This window comes from Oryx dammah, unplaced genomic scaffold (assembly GCF_014754425.2).
Source record: "Oryx dammah isolate SB20612 unplaced genomic scaffold, SCBI_Odam_1.1 HiC_scaffold_10, whole genome shotgun sequence".
NCBI lineage: Eukaryota > Metazoa > Chordata > Mammalia > Artiodactyla > Bovidae > Oryx > Oryx dammah.
The window spans coordinates 31,581,331-31,598,382 of record NW_024070194.1 but is presented as its reverse complement, the minus strand read 5'-3'; the positions used below and the strand labels follow the sequence as shown (position 1 = coordinate 31,598,382).

The window sequence follows — 17,052 nt, the reverse complement described above, 5'->3', positions numbered from 1 at the left end:
TAAGGGCTTTCCTGATAGCTCAGTTGGTAAAGAATCCACCTGCAATGCAGGAGACCCCGGTTCAATTCCTGGTTTGGGAACATCTGCTGGAGAAGGGATAGGCTATCCACTCCAGTGTTCTTGGGCTTCTCTTGTGGCTCAGCTGGTAAAGAATCCGCCCACAATGTGGGAGAGCTAGGTTCGATCCCTGGGTTGGGAAGATCCCCTGGAGAAGGGAAAGGTTACCCACTCCAGTATTTTGGCCTGGAGAATTCCATGAACTATATATATAGTCCATGGGGTCCCATGCTGTATAGCCCATGGGACTGACCTAGAGACTGTCACAAAGAGCAAAGTAAGTCAGAAAGAGAAAAATAAATACCACGTATTAATGCACATATGTGGAATCTAGAAAAAAGATGGTCTCACTTGCAAAGCAGAAACAGAGACACAGATATAGAGAACAAATGCATGGATACCAAAGAGGAGGTGGGGTGGGATGAATCAGGAGACTAGGATCGACAATATATACACTACTATGTATAAAACTGAGAGCTAATGAGAATCTACTGTATACCACAGGAGAAAAATAAACAAAGATGATTAACAGAAAAAAATAAACTAGACTTCCTTAAAATTTCAAACTTTTGTATATCAAAAAGCATTATCAAGGTTGTTCTTAAGAAAAACAAGAAACAAAATGAGATGAAATTATTTGCAAATCATCTATCTGACAAGGGTCTAATATCCAGAACATATAAAGAACCCTTACAACTCATCAATAAAAAGACAAATAGTTTAAAAAGCAATGTACTTGAGTGGACACTTTTCCAAAGAAGATATACCAATGGTCACAGAGGCACATGAAAGGATATTAAGAACCAATACTCATTAGGGAAATATAAATCCAAACCATAATGAGATATCAGTTATACTCACTAAGATGACCATTCACTCATTTATACAAATAATTTTATAACAAAAAATGAATAAATGAGTGAATGAATGTATGAATAAAACCTCAGAAAATAAGTATTGATGAGAATGTGGAGAAAATGCAACTCTCACACAGTGCTATTAGAAATGTAAACTGTTACAGTTGCTATGAAAAAGTCTGGCTTGTCCTCAAAAAGTAAACATCAATTTACCATATGACCCAGCAATTGACTGCTAGGAAAACACCTAAGAGACATACCCATATATCACCCAAAAACTTATACATGAATGTTCACAGCAACATTATTCATAATAGGTAAAAGGCAGAAACAACCCAAATGTCCATCAACTGATGACTGGATAAATAATATGCGGTATGCATACAATTCAGCCAAAAAAGGAATGATATACTAATATGTGATACAACATGGATGAGTCTTGAAAACATTACATTAAGTAAAAGTCAGTCTTTTACCACATACGATAACATTTACATGAAATGTCTAGAACAGAAAATCCACAAAAAGCAAGAAGGTTGTGGTTGTCTCAGCACTGAGAGGAAGGAGGATCAGGAGTGACTGCTAACAGGCATGGGGTTTCTATTTGGCACAATGAAAATATTCTGGAATAAGATAATGATGATGGCTGCACAACTTTATGAGTATACTAAAAATAATATAATTGTATACTTTAAAATGGTGAGTTTTATCCATTTATCAGATCAGTGGACAGAATTTGTAACCCAGATGGAAAAAACTGTATGGAATTAGGTAAAAAAGGGCAGGGAGGGTACAGTGCAAAATAGACTGTCAAAGCGTATTTTTATTTATTTTACATACGTATTTTTAAAAAAAATGAGAAAGGTCAACAAAGTGGTATAAAATTTGCATGTGCCAAATAAATTTTGCAAAGTAATATAATGTGTTTTTTTTTTCAGTAACTCTGTAATACACCAGAAATTATATTCTTGGCAACTACATAAAGCCATTTTTAAAAAAATGATGTATGTCAACTGTACATCAACCTAAAAGTATTCAAGGAAATAAACTGAAGATTTCAGTTATTTTGGTGGTGCTTCAAAAGTATGAAAACTCTAGAGAAAAACCATACATACACAGGTACGCAAAAAGATATGTAAAAAATGTTCACTGTAGCACTACTGGTAACAGCACAAGATGGTAAACTCTAAATACCCAGCAGCTGAAAAACATGTAAATAAATGGGAATTCTGTAATGCTAATAGCTATGAAATCAACTAGAACTACTTTTATCAACATAAACATCTCAAAAGCACAGAAAAACTAGGTTGGGCGGCGAGAAGTTATAGAATGACTACTTTATATTTATAAAGTTTGAAAACATGATTTTATTTTTGGAAACAAGACATTGTGTGTGCGCGTGTATATATATGTGTGTATTTGTGCATCTGTAGTGAAAAAGAAACATGCAAGAGAAATAATAAACATCAAGTTCACCACACTAGTTACCTCTGGGAAGAGTTAAAGTAAACAGAATTAGGGAGGAGCAATATAGTGACTCTGGTGACATCTATAATATTTTATATCATATAACTTTTATTATTATATAGTAATAACAATATGAAGAAAATTCAGAAGAGCTAGGCTGCAGGCACACAGATGCTCATTTCATTTTTCTTTGTATCTCTTCCATAGGCTGGACCATAAGGAAGGCAGAGAGCCAAAGAACTGATGCCTTCAAACTAGTGCTGGAGAAGACTCCCACGAGTCCCTTGGACAGCAAGGAGATCAAACCAGTTAACCTCAAGGGAAATCAACCCTGAATACTCACTGGAAAGACTCATGCTGAAGCTGAAGCTCCGGTATTTTGGTCACCTGATGTGAACAGTCAATCCACTGGAAAAGTCCCTGATGTTAGGAAAGATTGAGGGCAGAAGGAGAAGAGGGCATCAGAGGATAAGGTGGCTATGGCGTCACTTATGCAATGGACATGTACTTGGACAAACTTTGGGAGATGGTAAGGGACAGGGAGGCCTGGCATGCTGCAGTCCATGGGGTCGCAAAGTCAGACACAACCGGGCGACTGAACAAGAGACACATAAAACACGATGCTGCGGCCAGTGCGGCAGGGAGGGACTGAAAGTGGTCAACACAGTTTGGGAAAAAGAAACTAGAGACAGAATTAAAGTTTTAAAGATGGGACTGGGGGACTCAAGACCTCTTGGATGAAGAGCCCTGTTCCTCGGAGCCACATCACCTTTATTGAGTGTCTTGGCAAGCAAAAAGTATCTGTTGTGCTACGATGAAGCCAGCCTCCTGGGCCCCGGTCACGTCTCCCATTTTATTGATTAAACTATCTTTGTTATTCTCTTGTACAAGGGCCATCACCTAGCTGGAGGTCACAGACTCCCATATGCCTTGGGAAAACATCTTAGTGTGTGCACAAGCAGCATTCTGAACTTGCGCTGACCCGGCATTCCAAGGTCCACACTATGTTCTTCCTTAGCTTAGCAGGGTATGACGACCCCAACTAATCAACCCAATGGACTTTTATTTGGGTTATGCAGTATTGCTAGATTTTGCTTTTATTCTTTCCCCTTTGTGATTTTCTCACAGCTTAGCCAGAGCAACAGGCAGCTAACTACTAACCTCTGCCATGTGATGTTTAAACATATGTTAGGGAAGGGTATGAAATGATCTAATTCTGCAAATTTGCCTCAAGATAATGTTGCTAAACCTTCTGATCAAAATCCTTGTGAAACTTTGCAAGATGTCTCCAATATTTGAAAAACCAATGTGAAAGGGGAAAATTAAGCGACAATTACCACCAGTTTGGCCTTTTCATTAAATTTGGAAAAACCATCCACACAGGAAGTACGCTATTTGTAAAGGAATGCTTACAAACAGCTAAAAACCACTATCGTTTTATCTTTTAGAAATAATACCAAAAAAATTTCTAAAAATAATTTTAGAGCACAAGTGCATGAATAACAAACATAAGGACAGGAAAGTTGCGTATTCCTGAAGCATAAAGCAGAGCCAAATACAGTATCTATTTTAATATGCATCTGATCCCCAAATTAAATGTCACTTTTTATTCATCTATAAATAATGTTTTTCCTTACTCAATTAACTAAAAATACATTAAACAACATGTACCCACATGTTAAAGAGGGGAAAGTCAAATTTTTCTTTTTATATTGTGAATATCATTACAAGCTGTGTTCAAAATGCATGTTATAACCTTTAATAGGAAATTACTTTTAACTCCATTTAAAATCATCTTGTCAAAAACAGGATACATTTTTTAATGTGTAACTAAGATAGTCTACAAGATTATACATTTTTGTGAAAGGATCTGTGAATCAGAAACTATAGGAAACATTGGTCCAGAGATTACTTTTGCATCCTTTAACAGTACCTGACACAATTTCAGCCTCTAATACTTAGAGACTTATTAGTAAACGTATTAGAAAATTCTTAATTAGAATGCAAAAAGGACCAAGAGGAATTAATTGGAAAATTTATTCAACTTAATAACTGTACACTATTAATGTCAAATTCTAAAAAATAAAGATGCAATTCAGCCATAACTAAAATTAACTTCTATAAGACAAAAAGAATAAACATGTAAGTATATAACCTGTAAAACATGTAAAAATGTAAATGTAAATACAGTCCATGGGGTCACAAGAGTCGGACACGACTTAGTGACTAAACCACCAAACCACCACCACCACCAAAATGTACTTAAAAAAAATAATAAGGAATAAAAACCAAAAGGATAAAATCAAACCAGAGACTCACATGTTTTAAAAAAGGCAGTTAAAAGTATATGACACTAATAAAATGAGGGAAAAGAAAAAAGCAAGACAAATAAAAGAAAGTCACTCTGAGGGGGATAAATTAGAAAACGTCAGGCTAATAACAAAGGACCAGTCTAAAAGTACAGGGAGAAAAGGAAAAAAATAGAAGGAAAAAAAAGGATTAGATTAGTATATAGTATGTGACTAAGAGTCACTTATGCCAAAATATATCTGGGAAATCACAGAAATTGGTAAAGACTATAAATGAGAAACTAATTTAATGAATTTCTAGATATAATTATTTTGGAAAGTACAACCACAATTTCATTTTAGTTTTAGAAACAAGATGGTGTTTAAAGAGAAAACTCAATGATTTCTGTTCAACCATGGTACAAATTTATTAAATAAGTTAGTCATAATTAGTAAAAACTATTTGATCATAAACATAGTCTGCTTTTTTCCTGTATATTTATCTGTCTTCCATACTGTAGTAAATGCATTTGCTTATCTTAGGAACTTTTCACAGAGGTAAAGTTTAAATGTCAAATACTTGCTTTCAAACATGTCATAATTTGTGTGTGTGCTCAGTCACTAAGTTGTTTCCAGCTCTTTTCGACCCCCTGGACTGCAGCCCACCAGGCTCCTCTGTCCATGGGATCTTCCAGGCAAGAACACTAGAGTAGGTTGCCACTTCCTCCTCCAGGGGATCTTCCGAACCTAGGGATCAAGCCTGCATCTCCTGTATCTTCTGCATTGGCAGGTGGATTCTTTACCACTGAGCCACCTGGATAGCCCCTGTCGTAACTCGGGCAATTATATTAAGACATTCTTGCTAAATTTTTCGTTTTACTCAATGAACATATTTTTACCTATTCATCTAAAAAAAACTCTTCCAGGAATTAGCCAAAAATTTTAAAGGTCTATTATTTAAGTATTTTACATAAAGTTTTCACCCAAAATAAAAACTTCATATAACATAAGCACATATTTTGTTGCCTCCTCCCGTAATCCTCCCTATTTTCCCTGTCACAAAATCAAGACATCAATAACTGCCATTCAATGACTTGGCTCTACTACACTTAACCACAGGGCAGTTCTAACTGCAGTAACCTCAACATTCCACATAGCGGGCCACTCACCGAATACATTTCTGACTAAAACTGGGAACCAGCATCTCATTACACAATACAATATTTCCCAGACCATTCTCACCTTTCATCATCAACACTTACTGAGTATTCACCAAATAGCAGGTTCTACAAATATGCAGGGGCGTCACTGTCCTCACCTGCCCGCTACTGGACCCATCTTCTAGTAACATTATGTGTGTTTTCTTTTCTCCTTTCCCTTCTCAGTTCATACCATCTAATGGAGTTGGACCTCAACCCCCATCTCCAAGAGGTACTCAACTCAGGTCTGATTGGTCAGAACATTCCCAGGACCTGAGCCACAGTGACTGCTTCAGTAAAGGACAAGTGAGACTCTCACCCCTCCTTATCTGTTACTCACTCCTAAGGAAGAGCTACTCTTTTCTAGTTTTTTTGGAGACATCACATGAAGAAAACCTGCCTGCAAGTGAGGCCAGTAAAGAGGCAAGGAGAGAGACTAACTGGTTGCCTGGATTTAGCCACACATGAAGCCAACAATAATCCCTGGACTTTTCTGTCATATAAACCAATAAATCTCTATCTTTTTGTCTCAAGTTTGCCTGAGTTGGACATCTGTCAAAAATAGAATTCTGACAGAAAGTGTATCCAATACAATTCACAAATAGAGTGACAATTAATGAGCCTTTGAATGTGAAACTAGATTTTTTTTAAAAAAGCTGAAGTATAGGGCAGTGAGAACAGCCTGATCCTGAGCTGGAAGTTGGCAATCCCAGTTATGCAGAATCAAAGAAACAAGTTAAAAACACTGCCTGTGGTAACTCAGGGTTTGCATCATGTGCCCAACATGACTGGAACATTGGGAGACTCAGCATTACAAAGTCAGTAATTGAGACCATGTTATCAAGTTCAAGATGATAAGGCCCAGGTTGGCAACCCACTCCAGTACTCTTGCCTGGAAAATCCCATGGATGGAGGAGCCTGGTAGGCTGCAGTCCATGGGGTCGCTAAGAGTTGGACACAACTGAGCAACTTCACTTTCACTTTCCACTTTCATGCATTGGAGAAGGAAATGGCAACCCACTCCAGTGTTCTTGCCTGGAGAATCCCAGGGACGGGGGAGGCTGGTGGGCTGCCGTCTGTGGGGTCGCACAGAGTCAGACACGACTGAAGCAACTTAGGAGCAGCAGCAGCAAGGGTGAAACAGATGAAGGGAATTTAAAGTTACAAACACCTAATTATAAAATAAATAAGCCACAGGTATGCAATTTATGGGGCTTCCCAGGTGTTTCAGTGGTAAAGAATCCAACTACCAATGCAGGAAGATGCGGGAGATATGGGTTTGATTCCTGGGTTGGGAAGATTCCCTAGAGGAGGAAAAGGCAACCCACTCCGGTATTCCTTCTTGGAAAACTCCATGGACAGACAAGACTGGTGGGCTGCAATCCATGGGGTCTCAAAGAGTCAGACATGCTAAGCAACGGAGCAAGCATGCATATAATAAACAGCATAAGGCATATGGTCAATAATACTGTAGTAATTTTGTATGGGAACAGTTACTAGACCTATCATAGGAATCATGATACTAACATAATATTGTACATAAACTATACTTCAATTAAAAAACAAAAACAGGGAATATCATGGTGGTCCAGTGGTTAGGACTCCTCACTTTCACTGCCAATAGTAAGGATTTGATCCCTGATCAGGGAATTCAGATACTGCAAGGTGCACAACACAGCTTGGAATAGAATGGAATATACAAAACAAGAGGATAAAGCCCAAACTCCTTCGTGTGGAATATAAAGACTTCAACGAGGACTTCCCTGGTGGTTCAGTAGTTAAGAATCTGCCTGCCCATATGAAAGACACACAGGGTCAGCCTCTGGTCCAGGAACTAAGATCCCACATGCCATAGGGCAACAAAGCCCGTGAGCCACAACTATTGAACCTGCATTCCAGAGCTCAAATGCCAGAACTCCTGAGCCCACGTGCCGCAACTACTGAAGCCCGTGAACTCTAGAGCCGCAACAAGAGAAACCATCAGAAAGTAGCCCCTGCTCACCACAACTGGAGAAAACCCACAGGCAGCAACAAAGAACCCATGCACTGCAATGAAGACCCAGCACAGTCAAAAATAAACAATTAATTTTAAAAAATACTTTAATGATCTGGCTTATGTCCCTCTGTATATTAGGGATTGTTCTATATTGTAAGGGATAGGAAATCTAAATCTGACTTAAGAAAAATGTGGCCTGTAGTACCTCATAAAACCACAAAGTGTAGCTTCAGTCAAGGACTTATCCAGAGATTCAGAATATCATTAGGTCTCCAGCTCCATTGTTCTACTATCTCCTCTCTTCTAGGAATTGCACTGACCTCAAGTGGGCTCCAATCACAACAACAATGCTAGCTATAATAGTTCTAGGCCCTACATCCTCACCACACAAACAGAAGACAGCAACACATCTCCTTCATAAATGCCCACAGAAGAGAGGTCTCCAGCAAAAGTCCTGAGATTCACTCTGATTGAGTCACCTTAGGTCACATGCCTACTTCAAAACAATCACCAAAGTCAGAGAGTGGCATGCTCTGATGGCTTAGCCTAGGTCAAGGATGCACCTTGAAGCTGGAGGTGGCTAAGAAGGGAAAACCAATTACACTTTTCAGTCTCACACCCTTCCATTGTATCTCTTACAAGTTATGCTCCAGTGACACCCATTTACGTTGAGTTCTCTAAGTGTTTTGAGTTGAACTATGCCACTGCAAAGGATATGTTGAAGTCCTAACCACACCATACCTGTGAAGGTGACCTTATCTGGTAACAGGGCCTTTGCAGATTTACTTAAGAGAATGTCATATTCACATATCTAATATGACTGGTATCCTTACAAGAAGAGAAGAGACCTACAGGGAGAGTGCCATGTGAGAAGGAAGAGATGGAAGCAGAAACTGAAGAGACTCATCTACAAGCCAAGGAATGCCAAGCATTGCTGGCAATTTCAGAACCTAAGAGAAAAGCACGGAACAAATTCTCCCTTGGAACCATAAGAGACAGCATCAACCTGTCAACACCTGATTTCAGGCTTCTGAACTCCAGAACTGGGAGAGATTAAATTTCTGATGTTTTAAGTCACCCAGTTTATAGTACTTTGTACCACAACCTTAGAAAACTAACACAAGTAAGAACAGTCCATGATTCTGGGACTTTGCACAAACTCTTTGCTCCTTCTGGAGTGTCCTCCCCCAGATTGTCTATTTACACTAAACTTCTCAGATCTGCCCAAACGTTCTCTTCTCTGTGGCACTTTCCACCAGAACCCACAGCACAGTTAGTCTCTCCACCACACAATAGTCCAGTACCACATATTGCCCACATTTATATTATTAAATTGTAATAGCCTGTGCACATAGCTAACAATATCAACCCTTCAGAATTACGAGCTCTTCAAGGGGAAAGCAAGACTTGATTCTAAGCCACCTTCACAGCCTCAAGTCAGGGCACAGTATCTAACATATAGTAATCAATCAGAAGCTACTTATGAATTGAATAGGCCGATGGCTCATCTCAAAAGATAACAAGCATGATTTCAGAGAGTTGGCTATTCTAGATTATAGAAAACTGAAAGCAGGCCTTGAGGTAGAATCTAGATAATAAAGAAGAAAAGAAAGAATGTGGGGATAGGATGAAAAGGGTAATGAATTTAGCAAATATGCAGAAAAACTATTACAAAGTAGAAAGGTTGGGTTAGGGAAAAGGGGTTATATGTAAAGCATTTTAGGGCCTTCTGCTGAGGGTCATTTTACAGATAATGGAGTTAAAAAAAAAAAAAAAAAAGAACATTTCTGACCAAGACAGCGACAGAAGTTCTCAGGGGATTATATGACACAGGGTAGAATGGATTCCAGAGGTGCAAGAAACGAACCAGAGTGCAACAGAGGCAGATCAGCAATGAGGCGAAGGGCCAGGTACACTAGGGTGGAGTGGAAACAACAGAAAGGAACACATTTCTAAGACTTTAAAGAAGAGAGAAAAACAGAAAGAGCAAAAGACTACTCCTAAGTTTTGATCTTTGGTTATCTAAACTAGGATTTGCTACTGAAATAAAAAGTACAAAAGAAAACACTTTTTTTAAAAAAACACTTTTTTTTTTTTTAAAACGATAACAAGTTTGGTCTTCAACATGGCTCAATATGAGGTAACAACACAACATCCCAATAAAGATGCCCAGCAAACACTGGAAGACAAGACAATGAAATTCAGGGGAAAAAAAATAAAAGGACAGAAAGACAAACATGGCAGTCATTCAGGTACATTTCTGAAAGTCATAATACATATGACTTGAAATACATATACACAGCAGAATTTCATTCCTTCACTCAATAGTTACTGAGCACTATGTCTCAGGCACTGCTCTAGGCTCTGGGAATATAACCGTGAGCAAAAGAGATAAAAATCCCTGCCCTCATGGGCTTATATTCTACTGCGAAAATTCATAAACATACACTTAGGGCTTCAGATTACTTCCTCTTAGTAATTACCATAAACAAGGTAAGTATTTATTTTACCTTTTTTACCATATTTTATTTTCTAGAATTTTCACTTCACTAGTTACAAAAGTATATGCATATCCTCAGACCAGTAGCCAGACAGATTCAATGAATTTAATTTTTCTTTTATGCTAGCTTTCCTGTTGCAACAAACCTATTTTCCCTCTTTTGTTTCTCTAAGTGCTAGAGAAGGAAACAGCAAACTACTCCAGTATTCTTGCCTGGAGAATCCCACAGATAGAGGAGCCTGGAAGGCTATATAGTCCATGGGGTCGCAAGAGTTGGATGCAACTTAGCGACTAAACCACCACATAAGGTTCTCAGTAGGTTATTGTATTCCACCTGCCCAAAAGTTGCATAGCAGGAACTTAAAAGAATTAAATGCATATTAACTTCATAAATGAGCTTAACATCTTTTTTTTTTTTAGCTTAACATCTTTACTTTCTAACTTAATGGGATATATTTATCCTCTAAAGAAAAACTCTGATAGTGATATTACAAGTAGAAAAACATGATTACTGAATCACACAAAAATGAATGGAAGTGGCACTCATCCACAAAAGATTTCATAGTTATTTTTATTAAACTGACATCATTAACCTTATCCTCTGTAATTAATCATTTCTACAGTATCTTACATTTGGAAAAAAAATGAACTGACTTTCTAATTACAACCACACAATAATCCAAATTTTAAACAACATCCTCAGTTATCCTGAAGATTAAACGGTACAATATACATGAAAATGTTTGGCCAGGTCTCTGGCATGCAGTATGGACTCAGTGATAACTTTAGTGAATCTAATCCTATTATTACCTATGTTCCTTTCAATTAATGAAAAATATCTTACTACAGCAATTGTAACACAGGATTTACGGAACTTAAAGGCTTAAAAAACACACCAACTTGATGCTGACCCAAACCAGAAAGGTAGTCATTCTAATGTCGCTTAGGTTAATAAGAAGTCTGTAAGTTAAATCAAGATACAAACTAACATATACTCAAAACCAACATTTCACTCTTCCCCTAAAAAATCGTACAACTAAAAATTTAATGGAAGGTTTTTTTAAAGACTATAGACATAAGTTTCTCTTACTTTCATTTTTTAAAATGCAAATTTCAGAAGCCCACAAAATACAATGAAATTATCAGAATGAAGGCCTTAACTGTTTGCCCAGAAAAGAGCACTGACACTAGCTGGAACTGGCTCAAATGGAGCATCCACAACAACCTGGGAAGCCCCTTCACTCTCACATGACACCATCTGAGACAACGTGTATCAAGACTGCCTGATGCCCCTAGAAAGTGGTTCTGTTCCAATCCTCTGGACAGTCCTCATGCACACTTGGACCTGCTCTCTCTATATGTAGATGACACTAATACTTACACCTGTCTCACAGGTGGAAATCCTGAAAGTACTCCCTCCTCAGTGTGTGCAAAATCAAACATCTCAAATCTGCTCCTCCTGTGTCCCTGCGTCTGTTAATGGTATCACCATCCCCTCAATCACCTAAGATAGGATCTAGTTTTCATTCCCTCACCATCCCCCTCTCTTCCCAAGAGCAAGCCAGTTTCAAAGAAAGATCAGTCATTCACCTCTATAATACTACCTAGCACCTATCCCTCCATTCCTACAGTTTATCTTATGTTTTCATTACTCCTGACCTGACCCACACCAAGGTTCCAATCTAGTTGCCCATCATCTCTCATGCTTAAAATGAGTCCACCTTCTCTGAACATTATAGCCAGACTGATCTAGCAACATATGTCCCTCCCCACCCTGTGGGCCCCCACTGCCTCCTAAGGCATCCCAAATTTTCAGAACTTGAAAAATTCCCTTCTGACCCAACTATCCATTCACTTGATCATGGATGTGCTCAAATTCAAAATGCTTTGGTCCCATCTTCAAAGGCCATTCCTGCTCTGGCTCCAATCTGTAATGACTGTAATGTCATGAAAACAAGATGAACAATGCTATTTTACTGCTCACAGGCTAAAGGTCAAAACTTTCAATCCAACCGACAGGGCTCCACGTGGCCTGGTTCCTGCTTATCCCTTCAGTCTTGCCATGCTTCCCTTTGCTCTCTCTGCTCCAGCCACTTGGCTTTCTATCCATCCTGAAATGATCCCTCTCATCTCCAAGCCTCTGTACACACCGGCTCTTTAGCAGACCACCTCCCATGTAGGTAGTGGGATTTCACCCTTCAGATAGCAACTCAAAAGCCACTTATTCAAACACTAACCTTACTTTTCCAAACTAAATCAAGTCCTCCATTTGGTCCCTTCTCTTCACTTTCATAGCTTTAAGAAAAATGATAAGAAATTGATTACTACTTGCAAACTAGAATGTAAGCTATAGAGCTGGACTCTGTCTGTCTTGTTAACCACTGTAATTTCATAACATAATCCAGAGTTGCCCCCAACAAGTTGTTGTAGATTAATGTAGTTCATGAGCCAGAATTATATTACCCAGAACCCTAAGTAAGGGTACAAGGCTGGCCATACTGTACAAATCTATTTTGAAATCACTTGCTTTCTCCATAAACAACAAAAAACTCATCTGCACAATGTTCTCCAAGTTCCCCTGAAGATATGACATTACATGAGCCTATAATTCTACTGTTCCAAACTTCTCTCTCACATTTCTCCTCTATATACCCTGCCACTAGAATATTTCACTTCTGGTCTCCACAATTTTGTTTGCATCCTTCGTTCCATCTGGAATTTTTTTTTCCAGCTCCACATTTCCAAATCCTACTTATCCTCAAAAGTTCAAAATCTGTGTCATCTCCGCCTCAAAATATCCCTGCATTCCCTCAGCTAATCACACCTTCTCCACTCCTTTGCTTCATTCAGGTTTCAGACCAAATGTCACTTCAAATGAGTGCCTTCTCCTAAAGTTACCAACTGGTTATAATTCTCTACCCTGTCTTATTTTCTTGACAGCATTTACCATAAAATTATTTGTTATTTTCTTTCGTCTGTTTACTTAACTGTCTCTCTCCCTTCTAGAATGTGAGATCTATGAGAGTAGGGACCCTGTCTGTCTTGTTCTCCCTATTTCCCCACTCCTCCACATCTGACATCAAAAATGTTCAGCAAGTATCAGCCAAAGGCATGTAGTCCTTATGATTAGGGTTATCTATGCAACAGATTTTTCTCTAGCTATATTCCAAACTCCTTGTGGACGAGACCAAAGTCTGGCTAATCTATTTGTATTATCCAGCAATCCTTGCACAACGAAAGCAAATAATAGTTACTACTAATTAATGAATGATCTCTCCAAGAGGTACTGCCCTGAACCGGGCCAACTCAGAACTCCACATTCTCTAGAAACCAGGGCAAATAGGAACCTCCTTCGACGCCCTCTCCACGACAGACCTTGTTCCAATCGGCCTCCAGTGAGCGTCCAAAAGCTAGTTTCTTTACTTCCTTTGGCCAGTAACCACTGGTTCTTCTATCTCTAATATCTCACAGTCCAACCCGTTTCCCTTCTATCTCCAGACGACAAATCTCTCCAAGGGCCCTGTGTCTTCCGAGTACCCCACCATCTCCAGTAAGTCTGGGAACTCATCAGACCCTGGAGAACGAGGGGATGTTCAAAAGAAGTGTTAAGGTAGGCTGGCTCTCTCACCTTTTCTTTTACCTCGTTTTTTCCGAAAGAGGCCCAGTTTCATATTGGCTTTGATACTCTTCGGAATCGTAAGCTTTCGTCCCACGTAGCTTTCGTCCCTTTGGGATGCCCCCACCCTCGCCTAGCACCTTTTCAACTTCTAGTACCGAAGACCCCAGGCCAGAGACGAAGGTCTTCCCGGAAGCAAGTGGTCCTGAAACACGATGGGGCAGCCTTCCTCTCACCACTTTCTGTGGGGCATCCGCCTCCAGCCTGGGGCCGTCTTGAGCGACCCTTAGCCTCGACCTCCGATACTACCTCCCACTCACCTGAAGCGGCCCCCGCAGTGCTGGCACTGCTCGCCCACCCAGCCGGCGGGGCAGACACACTGGCCGGTGCCAGGGTTGCAGCGGCCGCCGTTGACACAGGGCCGGTCACATTCCTTGGCCTCGGCTGCGGCTGAGCCCGACACCGCCGCCGCTGCCGCCGCGGCCTCAGCCGCCCAGGGAAGTAGCAGCAGCGGCGGGAGCAGCAGCAGCAGCAGGCGCCGCCGCCGCCGTGGGAGGCGCAGCCCGGTCCGCAGCCCCGGCCTTCCAGCTCTAGTCGCGTCCCAGTCCCGACACCGCCTGCCGTTCCTGCTCGTGGGCGCTGGTGTCACCACGGTCCTCCTCAGCCTCGCCTCAGTCGCCGCCGCCACCATCTTCCCGGGGCTGAGACGGTGTCCCGTGAACACATATACCTACACACACACACTCACACACCGCACGGCCGGCTCAGCTTCGCCTGGCCGTGCGGGGCGGGACTGTGCCGACGGTGGCTCGGGCGGTCAATCCTGAGGGCGGGGCCAGAGCTGCGCGGGAGGCGGGGCCGGCGCGTGCGTGCGTGTGTGGGCGGGGCGAGCGGACTAGCGTCATCTGGAACGCGCTTCCCTGAAGGCGGCTCTGCGACGCAGTGTGTGGGGTTTAAGGAGTTCTCCCCGCCTCACTCGACCTTGGTGTCCGGGAGCTCTCGCGCTTTAGTTCTATTCATTCGCTTAGCACGGCCGCGCCTGGGTAGCAGTCATGAAGCACCCTCTTCCCGTTGGTTGCTCGGAGCCAGTCGCTTCTTAAGCCAAGCCGGCCGAGTTGAGCGCTGCTGTCCAGGGACCCTGGCTCCAGTCATCACTCTACCCCAAGTTTCGCTGCGGGGCAGAAGGGGCCTAGGAGTCTGAGTCGCGATATGGTGCTAGCTATGGTACTGTAGGAGTGCTGCGAGCCTCTGCTTTGACCTTTGTAATACAGTGTTAACGAAGCAACATGTCTTAAGAACCTATGGTCAATGAATGCCTAGAACTGAAGACACACAGCAAGGCTTTCCTTGATACAGCCTGATTCAATAGCAAACCAGACCCCGCACCTTTAATTCGGTAGAGGAAGTTTGGGGTTACCTTGTTCCCCACTGTTTGCCCTCCAGTCTAAAGGGCAGCGTGAAATTAGGAACTGGAGCCTCCCCCTTTCTGCCTCCCGGCCCGCTTTAAACACACAGGTCTGCTCCTAGAGCACTTCTTGTCAGGTAGTATGTTACTTTGGTAATACGCAATGAAACATGCCTGCTGGCAGTATAACCTTGTGTGGTCCCCAACCCTGGAATCTGGACGGACCTGTGACTGGATTTAACCAAGAAGAAAGTGGAGGAAGTGATGATGGGCACGTTCCAGGTCTGAGCCTTAAGAACAACGCAGCAATCCTAATGTTGAGCTCTTGAAGTCCTGAGCTGCAGCTTCTTTTCCACTGTGCCACAAAGAGAGCATTTGGAGGAAAACTAGGAGCCCGATTAACACCAAGAACTGAGATCCCAGACACAAAAATCTGGTAAATCCATCCCAGCTGCGGGACCAAGTCAGTGAAGAAAGAAGCCCTTGTTCCAGCCACCTGGGCACTTCCCCGTTACCTAGAACAGAGACAAGTCTTTCCTACTTTGCCTTATCCAAAATCCTGAGAAATTATACACTGGCTTCTGTTTTAAGCCTCCAAATTTAGAGAAATTTGTTACTCACCAACAGATAACCAGAACATTGTCTGACATAAGGCTTGTGCTGTGGCAGAAACTCCCATGGCAGCTGTCTCAGAGTTTGGGCACCTTGCAGTCCCTAGGAAACAAAGAAAGGCCCTCGCACACTTTGAAGCGTCTCTTCATAGAGCGCAGAATTCTAAAATTCTAGGATGTACCTTATATATCCAGGTCCTGACCTTCCTCATTCTGCATCCCCCTGAAGCCTGGTAAAGCTGAACTGTACAACAGCCGGCTCTCCACCCACACATCCCTCCTATTTTTACATGAAACTGGTGCTCAGCCTAGGCCCTAGCACTGGTATTCTGGTTTGTAGGTTGTGTTTTTGCTACAGTGTCCTACATGGGGATAAGTACGGATGAGACAGGAAAATGGAATATGTGGCCCTATCATGGGTCAGGCTGACATGCAGCCATGCCTTGGCTTCAGGAAGCAATGTTCCTCCAGGCCAGAAATGGAACCAGCCTATTCCACCACTCCCCACAGCAAGACTGAGCCCAGGGTGGGAAGTTTCACATGACTTTCCCAACACATGAGGTTAACAGGAAATGGCTTGCATCTATACAACAGCAGTATGGCTATTTTTGCTTCAAAGCTCTCAAACCTTGCTGCAATAAACATTCTTTTTCTTACTTCCTTAATTTATTCCCTTCTCTACTTCTTTTTCCTTAGCCTTCAAACATGCTCAAATTATCTTGTCCTTAAGAAACAAACAAAATATTTTCTTGTGAAGGAAAGTATTGATATTTTCTTTCTAAGGAGAAAGAAGCCATACTGTTGTCAGAGTCCCCTATACTTTATGTATGATGCATTAAAGATGGCTACAAATTCTTTTACAGTCTTTCAGTGGAAAGATGGGGACTAATCCCCCAGTCCTTGAATCTGGGGTGGCCTTAGTGATTTGTTTAATCAATAGACTATGATAGAAGTGATGGGCAGAGAATTTGAGTCTAGGTCATAGGAAGTTTTTGTTTCCTCCTAAGTAGCTCAGAGCACATACTCTGGGGAAATCCAGGTTCCTTAAAAGAAGTC

At 41.3% G+C, this 17,052-nt stretch overlaps 1 protein-coding gene across 2 annotated transcripts in view; it reads right to left on the bottom strand.

Moving 5' to 3' along the window:
• The window catches only part of ATRN (attractin), a 193,821-nt gene extending 176,985 nt beyond the window's left edge, over nucleotides 1-16,836 (bottom strand). For both annotated transcript variants that reach the window (XM_040247855.1, XM_040247856.1), the window contains exon 1: nucleotides 14,301-16,836. In XM_040247855.1, coding sequence (XP_040103789.1) covers nucleotides 14,301-14,671 — 371 coding nt within the window. In that variant the 5' untranslated portion in view covers nucleotides 14,672-16,836. The remainder of the gene's footprint in view (nucleotides 1-14,300) is intronic.
• Nucleotides 16,837-17,052: the final 216 nt, after the last annotated feature.